Here is a 22,547-nt window from a genome sequence, read left to right on the forward strand (position 1 = left end):
GCCACGGCAACGGGAAAGGACGCTACTCCCAGCTCCCCCCGCGCGGTGGCCTGGTCCTTGTAGTTTGGCAATCTATCTGCAACCAGTGTGCGACGCATAGGAAAGACTTCGTTTCCCAGCAGCCTCGGCGCGTCCCAAGCTTCGGCCAGAGGAGCGGGCTGCAGCGAGGAGGAGGAGAGCGGTCTATCGATTTCGATGGCGGTCTTGGGACTCCGGCCTGAATTGTATCGATGGCGGCGCTTCAGTCAGCCTTTGTCCAGGCAAAAGGTAAAAAGGGAAGCGGGTGGAGTATCCTGAAATCCCTCTGCTTTCCTGCCTTCTTGCAATCTGTTTATCCAGGTTTAATATCCCTCGGGATTAGGGTGCATCTACACTGCAGGATCAATGCAGTTTGGCATCGCTTTAATTGCTATGCCTCAATGCTATGGAATCTTGGGGGCTGAAGTTTTACAAGGTGCCTCCCCAGACTTCCAGAATCCCATAGCATGCCGTAGCAATGGCAGTTAAAGCGGTGCCAAACTGAATTAATTCTACAGTGTAGATACACCCTCGGGTTTGGGAATATTGTATAGCCTTTCATAAGGAGAAATCTTAGAGATGTGACCCACGTCTAAACTGGGAATTCATTTATGTTTCATATCCACCTTATATACCAGGCATGGGCCAACTTGGGCCCTCCAGGTGTTTTGGACTTCAATTCCCAACAGCCTACCAGCTGTTAGGCATTGTGGAAGTCGAAAACACCTGGAGGGCCGAAGTTAGCCCATGCCTGGTATATGCACATAATCTGAAGGTAGTTTTATGCACAATGTTGTGTACATTGTACCATCAGAAAGCAAATATAACAATATCTTAGCCAATCATGTGGACAATATCTTGGCTCAGCAATGCTCAACCTGTAAAATGCACCTGTCCACACAGTAAGACAAAGCAAAATCAAATGCTTACAAAAGAGCAATACTTGTGTTGCCCAACCAACATGCACAAAACAAACTATCTACAGACCCACTAAGAAAATCCAGCAAGTTCAACAAAGGACCAGAAGGATCCTCTCACCTCTGTAGGAGTCTACTGTATACCATGCAGCTGTGGATAAGTCTACATAGGGACCACCAAATGCAGCATTGCCCAAACACGAATCAAGGAACATGAAAGGCATTGCAGACTAACTCAACCAGAGAAGTCAGCCAAAGCAGAGCACTTGATGAACCAACCTGGACACAGCATATTATTTGAGAACACAGAAATGCTGGACCCTTTTACAACCACCATGTCAGACTACACAGAGAAGCCACTGAAATTCACAAGCATGTGGACAACTCAATAGAAAGGAGGAAACCATGAAAATGAACAAAATCTGGCTACCAGTATTTTAAAAACTAAAATCAGGACAGTGAATAAAGAACAACACTCAGAAGACAGGGGAATTCTAAACAGGAAACAATCAGGGCTGGTTAACACTTCCCAATAAAGGATTCCCCCAGGCAGTAAGCAGCCAGATCTTGAAGCTGCAAGGCTTTTCAATGCCAATCAAGGTGATCAATTGCAACATTCAGACTTGCCTCAAACAGACAAGAGTTCTTTCTCCCACCTTGGCATGCCACAGATATAGAAACCTCACTTGCCTAGTTTCTGACAGACCTCACTACCTCTGAGAATGCATGCCATAGATGCAGGTGAAACATCAGGAAAGAATGCTTCTGGAACATGGCCATACTTCCCAGAAAACTCACAGCAACCTTTTTTAAAAATTCAGTTTATAAAACTATGCAAGAATTTGGAGAGTCTTCATCATCATCATCATCTTATTTGTTACCTGCCTCTCCTCAAGGGTCAAGGCAGGGCACAACACAGTTAAAACCATTGAAAAGCATATATTAAAAAGCACATAAAAAGAGCAACATGAATACTCAGAAAATGTAGGTTGAAATTCACAATTGGAAGTACTCATGAGAGCCAAAAAGGTGGGGATTTCAGGACTACAATCCAAAGTCCTTCATATAATACATATTTGAGCGATAGTTCCATGCAATGTGTTAATGGGTTGGATAGATTTCAATGGAGGGATTTCAAATCATAGAGAAAATTGGCAGTGGATGGCTATCTATCATGTCTATTTGTGGCTTTCAGGGTTAGAGGCATTGTGTCTTTACATATTAGCCACTTTGAATGTATGCACTGAATATATATGGGGTGGGGAAAAATTGCTGACCACTAAACAAAATCCAAATTTCAAAATATACATTGGTAATGCCTTTATTTGGCCAACCAGAAGCAACCAGAATAAATCATTCGTTGCTGCATTAATTGTAGATTTGTATTATTCTTTCCTTCCCCTGTTTATGTGTGTATCTCTATCTAGTGATTTATTATTGTATCCCTTTGGCAGGGCTGGCAGTTTTGTAAAACACCATGTACACTGATAGTGTTATATATAAAAAGAAGAGGGACAATAACTTATCTCATTGTATGTTTTTAAGATGTATTTTGTAATTTTATATTGTAAGCTATCCAAAAAATATTGTTATGGATGATTTTCTATACCATAAATACATAAAGTAAATAAATAATTGTAAAAAAAAAACCAACAAGGCTATGCAGCATCATATTAGAATCACAGCACTGAGTGCTCTGTAGTTTCAATTCAAGATTAATATTTTCATTTTTTTTCCTCAGAAAAAGTTTGATGCTGATAATGTGGACCACTGGATTAAGGTAAGGGGAAGTGGAATGGTGGGCAGCCCTTCAATACTTAGAAATAAGTCCTATTGTACCATGTTCATTTAGTGAGACTTGCTTCCTAAGCATTACATTCTAGATATGTTTTACTTAGTAATAAGCTCCAATAAACTCTTTAAGACTTACTTTCTAAATAATAATAATAATAATAATAATAATAATAATAATAATAAAAGAAGAAGAAGGAGGAGAAGGTTGGGTTCCATATAATAACTACATTTATTGTGAAATAAGTGCATCTAAAATAATTGGGAGGTTGATAGTTTTTTCAGAGTAGGACTATAGATTTATTTATACTTCACATCATATGGAAGATGTAAGAGCACCGTGGCCTAAATCTGATATCAATAAGAGTTTAAATCCATTATATCAGTTGTCAACGCTTATATACATTCCATTGATTTAGTGGGTCAACTCTGTTTGGGATTAGCAGTTATATCTAGGCTTCTGTGTTTAGTTGTGCATTGCTGCATTGTTTGCACTGGTTACATTTACTTAGGAATAGGGGCTGTGCAATTAAAACTGACAGACTCTAAAGGAAGAGAGAGCTTATGCCCTTGATTGTTCACTTACAACACAACCCAAAGTGCAATTGAAAAGAGGAGTGAAATGATGAGTCTGTCTCACTGTCCATACCTCTGCCAGCTTGTAGTGGCCTGGGCAGGTAATATGAGTACTGTCCTCCCTTTTTACCTCCTATTACCTACAATAAGGATGTGTAGATTCCTACACCATCTCCACATAGGTGTCTATTAGACTGCAGGTCCTCAGACTAATAAAAAGGCTTTCGATCTTGCTTTACTTGCTTTGACCAAATAATATCCTGTTGGCTACCCTTTAAAGTAGAGCTTTTCAAACAGTGCATGTTGCTGTCACATGTTTTAAACATGCATCATTTCATGACTCAGTAATTCAAGTTTACTAGCAAACTGGAGGTTAAACCAACCTCTTCTAAGAGAGGGATGGATACATACATTTTAATAAAAAAATTAACGTATAAAAAAATACAACGTATCTCATGAAAATCTTCATTTATATTTTTAAATATATATATATGAATTATTGCTTATTTCACATAAGACTCAAAGGTTTCTTGTTATGTTTGTGTAATACATCTGTACACTACAGCCGACACACTTATGCAGTGATTCTCAACCTGGGGTCCCCAGATATTTTTGGCCTTCAATTCTATTTCTAAGCCGAAGAGCCGGTGTTGTCCGTAGAACACCTCCAAGGTCATGTGACCGGCATGACTGCATGGAGGTCCATTACCTTCACACCAGAGTGGTACCTATTGATCTACTCATATTTGCATCTTTTCGAACTACTAGGTTGGGAGAAGCTGGGGCTAACAGTGGGCACTTACTCCGCTTCCCGGATTCAAACCTGCAATCTTTTGGTCTGAAAGTTCAGGAGCTCAGCGCTATAACAGACTGCGCCACCAGGGGCTCCCTTATAACTGCATAGCATGCTCTAAAAAGTTACCCGATTCTTGTTGTCTTTCAGTTGATGAATCTTTACTACAGTACAATATACATTAATTATGACTGTACTAAAAATTTGTTCACATCTCTTAATGTATTTGTGACACATGTTTAATCTCTCATTTTCTTTTTTTCACAGAGAGTGGAACAAGCTTCTGAGTATGCTGTTTCTGAGGCGTTTTCCTTGAAAAAAACATCTTGCACCAGGGGGCTTTGTGGTCCCGTGCTGAATTTGGAAACAACAGATCAACTAATGGATCATGATGAGGCATATGCAGAAGGTATTTGCTAAATGTGGATTGTTTGTTCCAGTCAATCCATAGGAACATTTAATACTTTCTGAAGTCACTGATCATACCTCACCAAACCCAGAAGGTCTTGGAGTTTTCTCTGGGAAAAACAGGGCTTTTCCACCCTATCCCCAAGTTTATCGAAGAGTCTTATGAGTGTGTGTGTTTAATAAGTTCCATCTTTTTCTATACCTGGAGATTGCTGTTGTTTGGGTATCTGTTCCAGGACTGGAAACTATTAATAGCGAGTGGTTGAGGGTGCTATTTATTCCCACATAGTAGGCCACTTCTCATATTTGTGCTTTTCATGGTGATTATTAATAGATGTCATAATTACGAATAGCTTTAGATGAGTAATATAAACAAATTTAAATAAGAATCACTTTATATTTAAGTAATAATAATAGTAATAATAATTTTAAACCATTGAATATGTTTTACAATTGACTTGCTCCTCTCAGGTCCAAGGTGGCTGAAAATAATTTACCAATTTAATATTACTAAAAAAAGTTCAGGAGTACAAGTCTTAAGCAAACATATTTAGAAGTAAGTACTAAATAATCTAGTTGAACTTGCTTCTAAGAACATGTGTTTCAACATGAAGTTTTAGTGTTCTTTCTGTTCTACAACTTCAGCTTTAATGGCTTCTTCTCATATCTGTAAAAATGTTACTTCTTTCATTAATGTAGCTCAAGAACTACTTAGTGACTGGATGGATTCCAAGTTGAAACTGGAATTGATGAGTGATCAAGAAGATGCCAATGGGAATCCTATCATCCCAATTCCTTCCCAAGAGCCCATCGTTGCCTTTCAGAAATACCAAAAATTCGATGGTGAGACTTTGCCTGAATTTCAGACCTAGAGCTAGAGAATGAGTTACCTGATTTTATGTTGATTTAGGTTTTATTACCACAGAGTTGTTATCAATGTTAGCCTTAATTAACTGATATATTAACTGATAAATTATGTCCCACTGACTTCATTAGCTAGGACAAATTGTGAATTTTGTATTCGTGCTTTCTCCTAATGGCTTTATTATAGAGTTATATGAGTATTTGGAAGAAGAGCTGGAAGATACCACAGTGCAGGATTATTTGCAGCATCTATTGCAAAGTGAAGTTGTGAATAGCGGTATATTGAAAGACCTTAGAACTGAAGATCTTAAAGAGAAAAAGAAGACCAGGGACCCACGAATTACCATGGATTTAAGACATAAACAGGTGGAGAACAAAAAAAATCCTTCCTTCTTTTACATGGGATATTCCTTTTTTAATTTTTATACATAAGAGCTGGTGTGCATGCTTTAAACTGTTATAACCTTTTAACCTATGTTAACTTGTTTAACATAGTCAATATATTTTTAGACTTTTAAAATTATGTTTATTATTTTAAATTGTTTTAATCTGATTATATTGATTTTAGTTATGTAGGCAGCATAGAAGTATTTAATTAAATAAATGAATGTTTTTGGAAATGACCTGCATGTTCATACTTAATCAATATTTTTACATGTCAGTATGGAGGTATGCAGCTCCAAAAAGACTTTCCCATTATGTCTTCCACATAATTTTTATGAAGTCTGAATGATGCCAACTGAATATATATAAAGAAGACTGTAATAACTTATTTATTATTTATTTACATCATTTACATTCCGCCCTTCTCACCCCGAAGGGGACTCAGGGCGGATCACATTACACATATTAGGCAAACATTCAATGCCTTTTTGACACAGGACAAAGACGAACAACATAGCTCCGAGCGGGCCTCGAACTTATGACCTCCTGGTCAGTGACTCATTGCTCTCCCGTCTGCGCCACAGCCTCGGGCTTATTTGTAGTTTCTTCATGCATTCCTTAAGTGTTTGTTGTCTGAAAATATCTCAGTGAGAAATATTCATTTGGAAATATGAAATGGCCCTCAGAGTAATATGCTTATAATGCTTGGTTGCTGAGATTTGTCTGACAATGTATAGTGATTTCAGCCTTACTCCTGTTATTCAGGTAAAAGAAAATCGGCTGAGACGGCAGAAAGAGCTTGAACTTTTAAAACAGGAGAGAGCCTTGAAAAAATCTGCAATGTCTGAGGCTCAGAAGCAGCTCCAGGAAGAGAAAAAGAAAAAAGCTTTGAAAGCCAAAAAAGAAGAGGAAGAAATTCAAAAGCAGATGGTGAAGCTTCGAAAAGAGATGGTAGATAGAAGGCACCTCATGGAAGAAGCATGGAAAATGTATGTTTAGAATCAAAACATTGTTTGACAGAGAAGCAGGGAAACCTGTGCCTGTCAGATTGAGTTCTGAGAGAAGTTAGATAGTTGTGATTCTAACATATTTTAGGATATCATTTCACAGATGGTGTGAAACCTTCTTTATCTAAATACAGAAAAAAATCCTTCAGTTTTTTAGAATTAGTTTTCCTGGTTTCCAGAATTTCTCAGAATGCATTCTGAAAAGCATCTTTGTATGGAGGTCATACAGCCAGGGCTGCTTGTTTAGTTTATCTAAAAGAAAGAACCTGGTAACTGACTCATAATGACAGGACTAGATCATCATGACCCTCTTTTCTATATTGTTTATTGACTTAATTTTCAGGGAAAGAAAGAGACACAGTTTAAAGAGGACTCAAAGGCTGGTAGAATTTGGCCTTTTTCCTAGTGTGTCAGGCCATATAGATTGCGAGAAAGAAGAACTAAAAAAGGAGAAACAAATCAAAATACAAGAGCTACTGAACAGAGTTGATGTTGCAAATCAGAAGGTGAGCTCTTCCATCTTGCTTATTGCCACAAAAGCCAGTATACTGATGAGTGCTACCTGATCACTGGCTGCAAACAGGAGTCGCTAAATAAACCATAAAATGTATATCCGTGGTTTGTTTATTGTGACACCCAGACCTGGTATGCTGACCTGTTATACTGACAAAGCAGAATAAGCCATGGTTTATTATTTTGACACAATGGGGAAAAGGGAAGCAAGAATGCCACATGCAGATGCCACAGTAAACATACCAGAAGGTCCATGATATATTTAGCTTTTCCCCGTTGTGTTGAAAGGGATTCGATAGCATAACTTCTCGTAAATAATAAGTCAGGCTTGCTCTGGAACATTGGCTAATTATAATAATATGCAACTTGGGTCTTTTTCAGTACCTTGAAGCATACCGTTGTTTTTAGCTTATATCATTGGCAATTATCACTAAGCCAACTTCCTCTCAGTATGTTTCTTTAAAGATTGAAGAATGATAAGAACAAGAGTATGGATTGTGACAATTAGTGATTGCCTTTGGTATGCAAAGAAATAGTGGCAGAAACAGATGACATAATGTAATTTAATTTATACAAGTGCATAGATGGGTTTTGATTTCTAGACAGTAGGTTTCTTCTAAAATCTTTTAAAGGCATTCTTATTTTGCTTTTTAAAAAGAGAACACTTATGATATACGAATTTGTGAATGCTGATAAAACTCTTCTTTTAAACATACGGTATATCTATTTCAGAAAGAGTAATGACAACAAAAAAAAGTCAATCATTAAAGTAAGATGTAAGGCAGAAAGATTGTTTTGATGATAATAGGCTGTTTGGAGTTCCTAATCACAGTTCAATTGTGTGAATACAGCTTTGGGTAGAGAAGTACAACATCAAGTGAATTGTATAGGCATTTGATATCAGTCAGTGGATGTGGCCTAATATAGTTAGCTGATTTCCTGAATCTTCCCAGTGCAGTGCCTACAGAAGTATTTCTCTGCCTGGTACAAGCTCATTCTGGATCTCAGGCTTAAGATGGGAAAAGCAAGAGCTTTTGCAGACTGGAAGTGCCAACTGAAGACTCTGCGAGCTTGGAGAGATCATGTGTGGTCTCAGAATCTGGAGCAGGAGACTCAAAAAATGGAGCACGAGCTTCGGGATCAGAATAGGTAGGAAAAATGGCAGTGTGGTGAAAGTACCCAGTGTGTTTCGATACAGATAGTTTTTTTGTACCAGAAGGAAAGGACTAAAATAACATCCTCATGTTTGAATGGAAATGTTCTTTTTAAAAAAATTACAAGGAGATGACTAGATTAGTCAGCAAAATGGCATTTTGTACCTGATTTGTTAAAAAATTGATTTGTCACTAGTCATCTGTAACATCTTCATACTGAGATGGTAATGTTTTAAAGAGATTATCTCTATTGAACCTAATTTTCTCTAATAACTTTGCACTGAATCTGCTAGATTCCAAGATAAAAAATGGCTTATATGTAATGTATCTATCCAGGAAGTATAACTATAACAGTTTTACATAAAATCTATTATTAATATCTCATATTTGTATTAAAGAATTGAACCGAATTTTTCATTGTCTGGTTAATCAATGGATGATGATAAATGAATCCTATACAAAGATTTTGACTCTTTCTAGATGCTATTTAGAAGTCAACAAAGCTAGAATAAATATGACACAGCCGGAAAACACACAGCAACCCAAATATAACACTGATCATTTTGCAGCTTGTTCTACTATAAAATCCTGTATATTTATTCTTGTTTTAAGTGCAGGTATTCTGAGATAATTGATTTTAAAAACACATCTGCTAAATTATGATAGAAACAATTCATATGTTTTAATATAATATCTCTATTCAAATGGAATCAGTTGAGAATAACTGATAAAAGCAAAAGGCTTCATCACTGTATTAGGATCTACCAACCAATATTTTGATTGTCAATTTGTGGAGGCATTTTATCCTCACCTGGGGGATGAGAGCCATTTTTGTATTGGAAAACATTACTTTTGAACAGGTTATCATTGAGCTATTAGAAAAGTAGTTAAATATATGATAAAATGCTTTCTCCGTTGTATGGGAACACTACAGGAAGTTAAAAGTGTATACTTAAGACAGCATACCTTTGTACTCTTCTGTCCAATTAAACTTTTATTGACTTATACTAAATTAATATGTGCCAAGAATATAGTGACGATATAACCTAAAATTTGAAGCAGGACATAATTAAACCAAGGTAGAGAGATGAACCTGTGGCTAATTTTCATGATTATGTTTATTTTCAGGAAAAATCTGTTGGCTACAGAATTTAATCGGAAATGTATTTTGCGTCATTGTTTTACTGAGTGGCAATGCTGGAGTCGAGCAGAGGTAGAAAAGAGAGAACTACAGTTGAAAAAGGAGGAAACCAGGAAGAAAATGGCAAAGCTGCTAGGGGAACTGGAGCTGGGGAAGCTTCTTCCTGTGTGCAGCTCATGGGATGCCAAGAGACACCATGAGGCAGAAGGAGCTATGGACCAATGTGTCAATTTTACAGAAGTAAATGTTTGAACTTTATGCACTTTTTCTGCATAGCCTTATTTATTTACTTACTTGATGTAGTCATGAATACAGTAGAGCCCCACTTAACCGAGCTCTTCTAATCCGAGTGTCCGTATTATCTGAGGCCCTGGGTGTCCTCCCTCGCTTACCCTTCCCTCCCTCCCTCCCTCCCTCCCTCCAAGAGGAGGATTGCTGGGAGCAGCGGCGGGGACAGCCTGCAAGCCTCCCCTGGGAGCTGCACTGCCCCTGGTGCTTCTCCGGGCGATCCTTGTCTTCCTCTCCCTCGATAGCCAGCCTGCCGAGGGAGAAGGGGAGGAGGATCGCCGGGAGAAGCGCCAGGGGTAGCCTGGAAGCCCCACTTGGGGGCTGCACTGCCACCATCGCTTCTTCTAGCGATCCTCCTCCCCTTCTCCCTCGATAGCCAGCCTGCCAAGAAGGGGAGGAGGATCGCCGGGAGAAGCGATGGGGGCAGTGCAGCCCCCAAGTGGGGCTTCCAGGCTACCCCCAGCTCTTCTCCCGGCGATCCTCCTCTCCTCCCTCAGCAGGCTGGCTATCGAGGGAGAAGGGGAGGAGGATCACCAAGAGAAACGATGGGGGCAGTGCAGCCCCCAAGCGGGGCTTCCAGGCTACCCCCAGCGCTTCTCCCGGCGATCCTCATCTTCCTCTCCCTTGATAGCCAGTCTGCCAAGGGAGAGGAGGACAACGGGGAGGATGAGGAGGAGCCTCTTCCCCAGCAGCAGGGGAAGAGGCTCCTTCTGCCACCCTCCCTATTATGCGGGAATTTCATTTATCCGATATTCTGCCAACCAGTTTAAATCGGGTAAGCGAGACTACTGCATTTATAAAATGCTTACAAATAAAAATATCAACGTGGTATAGAACTGTAATAAAATTTATAGTAGAAAAATCTTATATGTTTTAAAACTATAGTATCCAGCATGCACTCCATTTTGGGGTAACCATCTTTTAGGATCCTATCTTCTTTTATTTGTTGGTTTCCATCGTTTTCCTTTGGGTGTATGCAAAAGGGCAGAAAACTCTTAGATTCTTAAAAATCATTTTAAAACAGAGTTTTCTTCCTGTAAGAGTAATCTAACTGGGGAGTCAATTGGAGCCTTCTCAAATCAGAATTATGGGTTACTTGTATCATAACAGAAAATTTTTTGTTGACTGATGGCAGAAATGGTACCTTTTCAGAGTTTTAAGGTTTTCTTTTCATTTTCCAGGTGGCTGAAATACCCCTGATACAAGTTGATCCTCCAGCTGAAAATGCTGAAAACACAGATTCCTACTCTTTAGTTAAAAGTCAGAAATTTGATCCTCATTCACTTCAGAAGCCTAAATGGGCATGGCAAGTTACCTTGAAACATGCTGCTTTAAATACTCAGGATCACGCCATGTTTGTTAACCCCACAAGAAACTATTTGCAACATCTAGGAAAGCCAAAACAAAAATCTACTCCTATTTTCTTGGGGCCCATGGAGCATCGCTATGCTTTTCAGCAACAGCTGATTGAAGAACAGAAACGGCAGCTTCAAGAACAGCAAGAACTGATCCTTAAACTTCAGGAAAATGAGAGACTAAAAGCAGCCAGGGAAGAGGCTACACGAGCCACAACTGCTACTTTAGCACTCGACAATCATGTACAGAAAATCAGGGAAGGAAAGAGAGCAAATTTCAGTAATAGAGAGCCTTTAAGGTACTTTACTAATATTGTTTCAGAAACCTGGCTTTAAGATGGGGGAGGGGTTACTTATAGAAAGCTAGGGGAAAATTTCATTAATCCCCCAGGATACCTTGGTAGGCCAAACCTGCAGCTGCCAAAATGTAGCAATAAAAATTCCCCAAAGGCTCTCATTGCCCTCTAGGAGGTATGGAAGGGACATTTTTGTCATGTTTTAGGAGCCATGGGCCTTTTTAAACCTGTGACAGACATTTTTAAAAACCAAAAGTCATCAGAAGTCACATTTTTATTTTTAACCCCACCCCCTTGCATAAAATGTAGGTTATGTAGATACAGGGTTTTTGCAAGGAACAGATTGCAGTTAGACAAAAATGAGAATAAAAACATAAATCATAGTTTTTAGAATCATATAGCTGGACAGAAGATCAGAAAAAGTTGGTTTAGGTGCAGACACTAGAGCAGGCACAGGCAAAGTACCGGCTGAAGTTCAAAACACCTGGAGGACTGAAGTTTGCCCATGCCTGCATTAGAGTTTGTTGAGCAGTGGAACAAGATAACAAATGAGAAGTATCCAATACAGGGTTTGCCTTACAGAATGTGCTTTCATTTCATTAAGTTGGCAGTGCCCCTCTCACACTGCAGGCCTCTGTGCCGCCCATTCCCAGTCTCGGAAAAATTACATGATTCAACCTATATATGCAAGTGTATTTTCTATCAAGGCAGAGGAGGAAAAATTGGAGCTTACATGTTGCTTCATAACCCCTCCCATGAAAAAAATGAAAAGCAGAACCAAAAGAAACATCTGGCCCCACCCAGGTTGCCAGAAACCTGCCAGGGGCTAATGGAAATAAAAATTGAGGGCAGTACAATTGTAGCTATGTGGACTTTAAAAAAAGACCTCTTGGATTTAACCAAGTTTCTACAGAATGGGAGGTATTTGTTCTTCTTTTAAAAAGTAGCAGCAGTGAAAATCCCTACGGACCCTTTTGTATCTTCCTGTATTTCTCCACTGTTGATCTACCACATACATTATGACTACTTTCATTTATTTATTTTGTAATTGATGTACATTGTAGATTTTTTTCAAAACCAACTTGTATTTCTTATTAGGTCAAAAAAATCCCACCCAGCAGTCCAAAGCAGAAAGAACTTGAAAATGGTATCTACAACCCATCCTTTACTCAGAGGTATATTTCTAAGATTTAAGATTTATTGATCCTATTTCTGGAATACTTATGGAAACCCTACAGTTAAAAAAGTTGACTGAGTATTCTACCATAACTTAGCACATCCTGTCTCCTTTTTGAATCTAGACATGATGGGCTTCATCAGCTAGATATGGCCATCAGTTCATACAGTAGGATCAGTACTTACATGTACTGAAACCATTTTTGGTTTTGAGCCTCAGTTACAGAGACTATGTAATGTAGCAGAAACTTTTATTTTGAAAGAAATCCCAAATAGAAAAAATACATGTATAGGCAAACTATGAAATGTTTAATAACATTTATTGGTTGAAGATACAGTATATCCATTGGCTAATATATTCCATTTTTTACACTATATATTTTTTGAAAAATTCCAAATATACAATTCTCTTTGAACTTCAGTTAGCCATAACAGATGGCACTGATGGAAACTGGAAATCAGCATTTCTGGAGATAGATTCTCCACCTTTGAATTCAGTAAATATTTCATTTCCTTGTTGACCTCACTAAGAACAGGCTGAGGTCACCGCATTGTGACAACACATCAATGCTCACATTTTAGATGATTTGTTGCTACTTTTCTACTTAAACCAGTCTTCAGACTAGGGTAAGAAGAAATAACAGAGAAATTATTGAGCTGACCAAATTACTACCTCAGATTTGTACATGAAATACTCTATATTATGCTTATGAATCTTTGATGTCTATATTTATTAGAATAATGGTAATAATAATAATGATTATGATAATTTAATTCATATTTTACCTTGTGCTCTCAAGACAAACACTAAATTATCAGACCTTTTTGACTAATAAGAAAACTGCCTTAAAATACATAAATATGTGTCATAGCTGTGTTAGACCAAATTAAGAGCACAAATGTGTGTATAGATGTTAGTGATCTCTAGAACACTTCATCAAGCAAAGTAAATTAAAAGGTAGGGTGAGAAAAACATTGAGGGAGCTGCAGACGTTAAAGTTAGCCTTGTTACAGGCTTGGTTAGGTGAAATGTTAAATCATCACATGAGTGACTTAAGCTTCATTTGAATATTTGAACGGCTCTCCTTCAATTATCAAAATTTTTGTCCTTTTTCTAATAAAGTATAGTTTTGACAACATTGGGGATGCTGCTTCAAGCAGAAATAACTGCTGTCCCATAATTGAGAAATTTTCTTCTCAATACAAATTGCCTCAAAGTCCGATGCAGTTGGGTAGTCCGGCAGCTGTATCCATGACTGAGCAGCCCTTTTTAGGATCCGCTCTGCTCACCCCACACGGGGAATGGGCTAGAAAAGGTGCCCTAAACATAGTCTGCCTCTCTTATCCCTGATTGGACTGCCGCGTCCAGAGGGGTCACCATTCTGTGGCCAAAAAAGAGAAATGAACTTTGGAACATGGAATGTACGGACACTGTTGGATAACACTGACAGCGAACGCCCCGAACGCAGGACTGCTATCATTGCAAGGGAGCTGGGATGCTTTAACATTGATATAGCAGTGCTTCAGGAGACCCGGAGAGCAGGAGAGGGACAGCTGAAGAAAGAAAAAGGAGGCTACACCTTCTTCTGGAAGGGACTGCCTGAAGAAGAGTGAAGAATACACAGAGTTGGCTTTGCTATCAGACATGACCTGGTGAAGCACCTGACTGAAGCACCCACTGGCATTAACGAACGACTCTCAGCCCTCCGAATTAACCTTGCCAAAAACCAAAAGGCAACCATCATAAGTGCCTATGCACCAACACTACATGCTGACAAAGACATCAAGGAAAATTTTTATTATCAGCTGGACACCAACCTATCGGAGATACCTAAGGAGGACAAAATCATCCTCCTGGGGGACTTTAATGCAAGAGTCGACCAGTGGCCAGGGATCATAGGAAAAGATGGGGTCGGAAACAGCAACTCAAATGGCATCTTGCTTTTCACCAAATGCGGAGAGCACAATCTTGTCATTACCAACACACTCTTCTGCCAGAAAAACAAGCTCAAGACATCATGGAAGCACCCCCGGTCAAAGCATTGGCACCTCTTGGACTATGTAATTACACGTGCCAGAGAACGCCGGGATGTGCTTCTCACAAGAGCCATGACAGGTGCTGATGACTGCTGGACAGACCACAGGTTAATCCAATCCACGATGGCTATCAAGATCGCCCCCAAAGCAGACTCCGAGGTAGAAAAATAAGGCGCAAAATGAAACCCAAGCCCTTCAGGAGCCCTCCAAACGAGCCCTTCTCCAAACAGCATTCAAGGATCATCTACCCACAGAACACCCCGAAAATGTTGAGGAACATTGGAACAAACTGAAGACCTCCATCATCACAGCCTGCGAAGAAACCATTGGATACCAAACTAAGAAACATCAAGACTGGTTTGATGATAACGACAAAGAGACCCAACATCTAATTGATAACAAAAGGAAAGCCTTCCAAACATGGCAGAGAGACACCAACTGTGCTGCTAAGAAAAAGATCTATGCCAGTGCAAAAGCTGAGGTCCAAAGAAGGACCAGAGAACTCAAGAACATCTGGTGGACAAAGAAGGCTGAAGAAATCCAACACTTTGCAGACACCCACGATGCTCAGGGATTTTTCAAAGCCACAAAGATTATCTACGGACCAAGAAACCATGGCATACAGCCTCTACGCTCATCAGATGGAACCAAACTTCTGAAGGACAAAACATCAATTGCACTACATTGGAAAGAGCACTACCAGAACCTGCTGAATCGCAGCTCCAATGTGGCCAAAGAGGCCCTCTCACAAATCCCGCAACAAACCAGGGATGAGCTTGCAGCACTGCCTAGTTTGGAAGAAGTCAACAATGCCATCAGCCAACAAAAAAACAACAAAGCCAGTGGACCTGATGGGATCCCTGCTGAAATCTTCAAAGAGGGTGGACCTGAGCTGATACAACAACTCCACCAGCTCATTGAAAAGGTGTGGGTGACCGAGAAAATCCCAGCAGACTTCAAGGATGCCACCATCATCACCCTTTTCAAGAAAGGGGATAGAACAGACTACGGGAACTATCGCGGTATCTCCATTCTAACCTCCGCTGGGAAAATCCTCACAAGAATCCTTGCAAACCGCCTTCTCCCTGTTTCAGAAGACACCCTCCCAGAATCCCAGAATGGCTTCCGCCCCTCCAGAGGAACAGTGGACATGATCTTCACTGTACGACAGCTGCAAGAAAAATGCAGGGAACAAAATCAACCTCTGTACATAGCATTCATTGACCTTGCTAAGGCATTTGACACAGTGAATCGCAGCGCTCTCTAGACCATCCTCCAAAAAATCGGGTGCCCTGACAAATTTGTAAACATTCTGCGGTTCCTCCATGATGACATGATGGCAATAGTCTTGGACAGCAACGGCTCCCAAAATGACCCATTTAAGGTGGAATCGGGTGTCAAGCAGGGATGTGTTATTGCCCCTGCTCTACGCCTGTGAAATGTGGACGGTCTACAGAGCGTTTCCATCAGCGTTGCCTCAGAAAAATCCTGCAAATCTCTTGGGAAGACAGGCAGACAAATGTCAGCATGCTGGAAGAAGCAAAGACCACCAGCATTGAAGCAATGCTCCTACGTCATCAACTCTGCTGGACTGGCCACGTTGTCCGAATGCTCGATCACAGTCTCCAAAAGCAGTTACTCTACTCCGAACTCAAGAACGGGAAACGTAATGTTGGTGGGCAGGAAAAGAGATTTAAAGATGGGCTTAAAGTCAACCTTAAAAACTGTGGCATAGACACTGAGAACTGGGAAACCCTAGCCCTTGAGCGCTCTAATTTCTAATTGGAGGTCAGCTGTGACCAGCAGTGCCGCAGAGTTCGAAGAGGCACGACTGGAGGGCTTAAGGAAGAAATGTGCCAAGAGGAAGGCGCGTCAAGCCAACTCTGACCAGGACTGCCTTCCACCTGGAAACCAATGTCCTCACTGCAGGAGAACATGCAGATCAAGAATAGGTCTCTTCAGCCACCTAAGAACCCACCCCCAAGACCCCACAGATGGAAGGCACTCGTCCTTGAACTACGAGGGATCACCAAATTAAGTAAGTCTCTATCCAGATAGAAAGTGGTGTTCAATTAAAATATTCTACTTCACTTAAGTATTACTAGGTCAAATCAGAAATATGTTTGCAATTTTGTCCCAATATATATACCCATATTTCTTTCCTGCTTTTTTAAGCTATGGAAGAGAGAGCAATTGAGCGAGCAGAACGGAGGAAAGAATTGGAAGAAGCAAAGAGGAAACGAGAAGAAGATAAGCTTGTAAGTCCAACTAAATGCTTATTTAAGCTAACATTGAGATATTTTAAATGACACCTAAGTCAAGAGTGTTTAACACAATATTTCCTTTCATAATGGCCAAAGGATTTATTCTATTGTAAGTCCATCTCCACGTTGTCACTAACAGAACCAAACAGGTGTCTCTGAGAGGCTAACCAGCTGGGTAAAATTCTGTTTTTTATTTTTGTTTTTTTGCCCAACCTCCTGCTTTCAGCCTCTTATTATCCCTTTGAATATTCTGCTATTTGCTAATAATGTTTGGTGGCATTTCCACCACATGTACTGAAAATTATTCACACTAAAATAAAGGGAAATCTGCTATATTTGACTATTGTAGTCTAGTAGTTTGATCACTGGACTTCCAACTTTGGAGACCAGAGTTTAGAACCCTGTTCAACTATGAAAACTCACTGAGAGACAAGGGGCAAGTCACATACTCTTAGCTTCAGAAAACCCTGTGGTAGAGTCACCATGAGTCGGAAACAGCTTGAAGGCACACAACAATCTATAGTTACTAAACTCTAGAATTTCTGGCCAGGATCCTATTGGAACATTTGCAGACAGGTGGTCTGAGGACTGAAACTAAGTTTGAAAATGTATTCAGGTACACTTATATAGCCAATAATCTATAGATGGCTGGTGGAGAATGGAGCTGCACCAGTAGCTTTTCAGGTGACCTTGTGCATCCAGAGCGAAGATATTAGCAAGATGGTACTGAATGCTCCCTTGCACAGTGCCCAAAGGGGGTTAACAGCACACACCAGTATAAGTCACAAACAGGATGCAAACCTCTGTATTCCTCTGGGATAAGAGGGGAGGGAGATTCACATGTAATGAGTTCCCTTATTTCTTTTAGGCCCAAATGCAGGCTGAAGAAGAAGAGCGCCAGAGGGTGGAAGCCGCAGAAAGGGAAGCTCAATTAGAGAAAAGACGGGAGGAAAGGAAACTGCAAAAGATTGTGAGACTATTGCGCTAGCTTTTATTTTATGCTTCTAGTGCTTTATGCTTTATTTTATGCTTGAAAGTCTTGATGGTTATTGAGTGACACTTTGTAATAAACAGATATCAGTTTATCTCATTAGCAGTCTTTAGAAAGCACTATTGCTTTTATATTTTTTTCATAAGATATATATATATATATATATATATATATATATATATATATATAATTCTTTCAAAGCAGTACTAGTGGTCATTTTTAAAAGCAATACCCATGGGCCCATCTAATAAAAATTGTTATTTCTATGGTGATAGGCTTCCTTGCAAGATGCCAAATTTTAGGTTTTAAAAGACTGAGTGTAAGCACTTTCAGCTGCAGATTTTGGGTAGCCTCTTTGTGACTGTTCCCATTGCTTATTTCATTTGTTTCATTTTTAAAAATTTATTCATAGTACTGCCCAGAAGAGGGCAGACCAGTTGACGCTGCTGCAGTTAGTTCATGGTCTTAACACTCAATGAGAGCAGATGGAGAAGTGAGGAGGCAAAGGCAGGGGAAGGAACAGGGTTATAGAATTTCTGAGACTCAGAACACTGCTCTGCTGCATCCTGAGCTCTACAGGTCCCACCTTGATGCAAGACAGAAGGAAGAAAATACTGTTGATTCATTCAAAAAGTACAGGAGGTGGACTACATTTCCTGAAGTTCGAGTTCAAAAAAGTAAATTTTCCAAGTTCTGTGCCTGTGACTTCAAGTTGCTGGTTGATTTACGATAATCCCATAAATTTCATAGGGCTTTCTTTCCACCCTTTGACAGGCAACTTAGCCACATACTTAACAACAATAATGGTGATATCAGTTTGGCAGATGAGTGAAACTGCATTACATACCCAATTATGGGGCCTGTATCTTGAAAGGCCTTAAGTGTATTCTTAATAGCAGCTCATTTATAATGCTAATAATTAGTATAAGATCAAATGCATGTTGCAGACATTCTTGATAAAGTATCCTGACCTCATGAACTAATCCCTTCTGTTTTAATAACAGAAAGAATTGGAAAATCAGAGGAGGTTAGAGAGAGACCAGCAGTTATTGTCAAAAGCAAAGGAACATTATGATAAAGTTCTACTCAAGAAGAGGGGGTTCGAGCCCTGGAAAAAGCTAATAGAGCAAGCCCATAAAAATGTGCTGGTAAGTACTGGAACAAAAATAAACATCTTGAAAGAAATATTGGCTTTATGTATTGAGGATAGATCCTAGAGGTGGCAAGAAAAATTGTTTAATTAAAATATAATACACTGGAAATCTAATTATCCTAGAATGAGAAGTCATGAGTGGAAATAAAATGCAGTTCAGTGGTGATAATAAGGTAGGGGAACTTGTGGCGTTCCAAGTGCGGAATGTGAGTTGTATACCAGCATCATCTGGAGGAGCTGTTTGCTAGAATAGTGTTGTTTGTCATGAAACTTCTATAGCTGCAACCCCTAAGCAATCATTTGACTGATTGGTTCTCTTTCTTGGTTACTGGGCTAAAAGGTGGCACAAAAGCACCGTGTCTGTAGATTGCAAAGAAAATGTTTGCTTGCCTGGCTTCATCATATGCAAGAGGTTCTGGCTGAGAAAATAATTAAGGCTGAGCAGCTTTATTCCTCCCTGTTACTCAGAAGGTACTTCAGGATCTGGATGCAGGTAAGCAACAGCAAAATATAATTTTGAAAAAGCTTTGAGGTTATGACATTGCAGGCTCCCTTCAGAGATTCTAATCTAACCCTTCAGGCTAAAGATGGACATGGAAATGCTTTGTTTTGCCAAAGTACATTATGAAATAATAAAGGGGTGAGTGTGGATGGATAAACTGACGTACAAAATTTTGCACCCAACATAGACATCATAAAGATGTAGTGATATACTTATTGTTCAGGTATAGCTGTGAGAAACTTACCTGTCTGTCTATATTATTTATCTCACTTATATTCCACTCAAAAACATTATCTAGGCAAGAGAAAGCAAGATTGAAACCACCAAGGGAGCCTTTACTTCGTTTAAGCACTATTTTTATGATGATGAAAACTGTATTTGCATTTCCACTTGAAGCTGGATCAAAGCAAAACTGTACTGTTGTCCTAGCCAGATTGCCCAGTGTGAATGTACAACTTGTTCTTCGATGATATTTGCCATATGAAAGAGTTTGCCCATAGTTTTCATTTAAAATGGATGGTGAGGTTCTCAAAACATTGGATTTACTGACAGAAACCTCTCCCACCAAATATCTCTCATCCCCACACTGTTTCTTTGCTCCTTTTCCAGTCTTCCTATGTTGTTGTCCAGCTGTAGAAAACTTAATCATTGCTTTGATTCCATATTTTCCTCGGGCTTGTTTTCTAGTACAAGGATTACTTATCTACCCTGGAAGAGCATGCAAGAAAACACCATGAAAGTTCCCTTAAAAAGAAGGTCTTTGGGGCTTGGTTTAATGTGTTCAGTGAGGAGAAGACTGCACTCTGGGAAAAACAGAATATTGCAGATCAATATAGTGCCAGGTAATTATGTGAATATACAATAGTTTTTCATTTGAGAAGTATTTATTGTAAGAAATGTTCACTATTCTTTCTTGAATAACTAGACATTGGTAGTAATAATAGCTCAGAAAATGAGACTTGATCAGGCAAAGTTTCATGCTCTGGAACCATAAGTAGGACAAACTCTCTCCCCATAGCTTCTACTGGGTCTCTTACAATTATTATCTGTTTGGCTTAGAGTGCCCAATTTACAACACCTCTACCCCACCTCCCTTTAAGATGACATGTGCAATATTTTCCTTGCGCCCAGAGAGTAGCAAAGAAGAACAAAATGCTCCTCCTCACATTTCTGATAATTTTTGCAACTAAAGAAGCCTATTTGAATTGGATTTTTGTTGTCAGTTTCCATTTTATTTAGTGGAGAGTGGAAGGAAGAACAAAGAAAGCAGTATTTTAATAAACACAGGCATGGCTGTTGTTATTTTGATGACCCTATACTGCCTTCTTCTCCCTTGCAATTTTTGATACAGGAGGATAATGCTAACTGTGTTCAGAACCTGGAGTAAATTTCCAGCATTGATGAAAGAGGAAAGGGAGAAAGAAAAAAGACGGGAACAATTGAGGAGGAGAGTATCTGAAATTCTGCCAGATTTCCGAACATGACAAATGGATTCCAGACAAGAAAGCAAGTGGACTTGGGGGTTAGGGGGTGCAATTTGCATGTCCCTTTCTCGGGCTCAATTTATAAAATCAGTCCAAGCAAATGGCAGAGCTGTGTGCTTATATGTTCCTGCCATAGTGTGACAGCATGTTTGTTTTCCAGAGAAAATAGCCTATTGAACCCCTGCTTAAGTACAGATTAGTGCTTCCTTTTTCATCTACATCTTGTTTATATTTGTTGGCCTTCTTTCTTGTGATAAGAGCTTATAGTGTAAACTTACTGTTGGCCCCATTTTCTTCCTTCCTCCCCCCTCCTTTTGATGGAAACTGGGTATGAGTATAACCACCAACTGCATGTTGCTGCCCATTTATTAAGAAGGCTATCATCACTGTCCAGTAAGTTGGAACATTCATACAAGGGCGCGCACAGTGAAAAGCAAGCGGTCCCATCCCTCCCAGAGGCAGAAAAGATTTCCAGCAACAGAAAAAATGAACCCTGAACAAAACCCATAAAAAGCAATCCACAATGGACAATATCTAAATATACAGTAGTGTCTCGCTTATCTGTCATAAACTGGCGGGCAGAATGACAGATAAGCGAAACTGACGGATAACAGGGTGGGTGCACGTTTGCCCATCCTCCCTCGCTCACTTACCAGGCTGGGTCCCAGCAGCGGCGACGGCAGCACCAGGACCTGGCGGGGTGAGTAATTGAGAGAGAGAGAGAGAGAGAGAGAGAGGGAGGGAGGGATCCAGCCATCCAGTGGATGGCTGACTCCCAGTTAGGTTCATTTTGAACACTTTTAGTGTGAGTTAAATATATCCTGTAAACCAGTCACACTAAAATCCCATATACATCAGTGAAGCACCTGTTTTCTTCAGCTTCATGGAATTGTCACCAGAAGTTATGTTGTAGATCATTTACTCTAGGTTTCTACTGAAATTGTTTTCTGCAGGGTTTGGTTGCACTCCAGTAAATAAAATTATTCTAAAACTAGTGCCTTATGTTCACCTAACACAATTCTTCAGGTTCTTAATTCTGCCAGTAAGGAAATGGAAAAGCTGTTTATGTGAGATTTGAAGCTGCTTTTTGAGGTTACATGTTCATACAACATATTAAGGTTATTATCAATCAAAACTTGAATCATTTTATATGACACAGTTCCCACTGTTTTCTGGCATGTCACTTAGAATCACTGTAAGAATAGAAGAAAAATAATCTTGGCTGATTTTATATTCTATAGACCCTGCCTGTGTTGCTTCATATTCATTGTACAATACTGAAAAAATATATACAAAAATAACATTAAAATAAATATAATCTCTCGGTCATTACCCTTCATTTTTGTAAGATTAAAGGCCACTTCAAGTCTCCCTAGCACTGTTACTTATATTCAATGCCTTCTGGGGCTAGGCACCAAGTAAACAGGTCCATAAA

At 39.6% G+C, this 22,547-nt stretch overlaps 1 protein-coding gene across 1 annotated transcript; it reads left to right on the forward strand.

Moving 5' to 3' along the window:
* The first annotated feature begins 61 nt into the window (after positions 1-61).
* ccdc191 (coiled-coil domain containing 191) lies at positions 62-22,441 on the forward strand. The gene is made up of 17 exons (XM_003219206.4): positions 62-267; positions 2,677-2,715; positions 4,363-4,504; positions 5,203-5,346; positions 5,555-5,733; positions 6,517-6,740; positions 7,102-7,264; positions 8,230-8,420; positions 9,554-9,806; positions 11,036-11,508; positions 12,604-12,680; positions 16,894-16,976; positions 17,851-17,952; positions 18,978-19,121; positions 19,467-19,619; positions 20,316-20,470; positions 20,980-22,441. Exons 1-17 carry the CDS (start codon positions 196-198, stop codon positions 21,110-21,112), a joined length of 2,727 nt encoding a protein of 908 aa, XP_003219254.4. The 5' UTR covers positions 62-195; the 3' UTR covers positions 21,113-22,441.
* The last annotated feature ends 106 nt before the right edge of the window (positions 22,442-22,547 follow it).

This window comes from Anolis carolinensis, chromosome 3 (genome assembly GCF_035594765.1).
Source record: "Anolis carolinensis isolate JA03-04 chromosome 3, rAnoCar3.1.pri, whole genome shotgun sequence".
Classification (NCBI taxonomy): Eukaryota; Metazoa; Chordata; class Lepidosauria; order Squamata; family Dactyloidae; genus Anolis; species Anolis carolinensis.

Bases quoted from the DNA above. Each gene is read 5' to 3' on its own strand.
- ccdc191 (XM_003219206.4), top strand. From the start codon at position 196: ATGGCGGTCTTGGGACTCCGGCCTGAATTGTATCGATGGCGGCGCTTC. The intron at 16,977-17,850 runs GTAAGTCCAACT...TATTTCTTTTAG, and splicing joins AACGAGAAGAAGATAAGCTT to GCCCAAATGCAGGCTGAAGA. The intron at 17,953-18,977 runs GTGAGACTATTG...TTTTAATAACAG, and splicing joins AAAGGAAACTGCAAAAGATT to AAAGAATTGGAAAATCAGAG.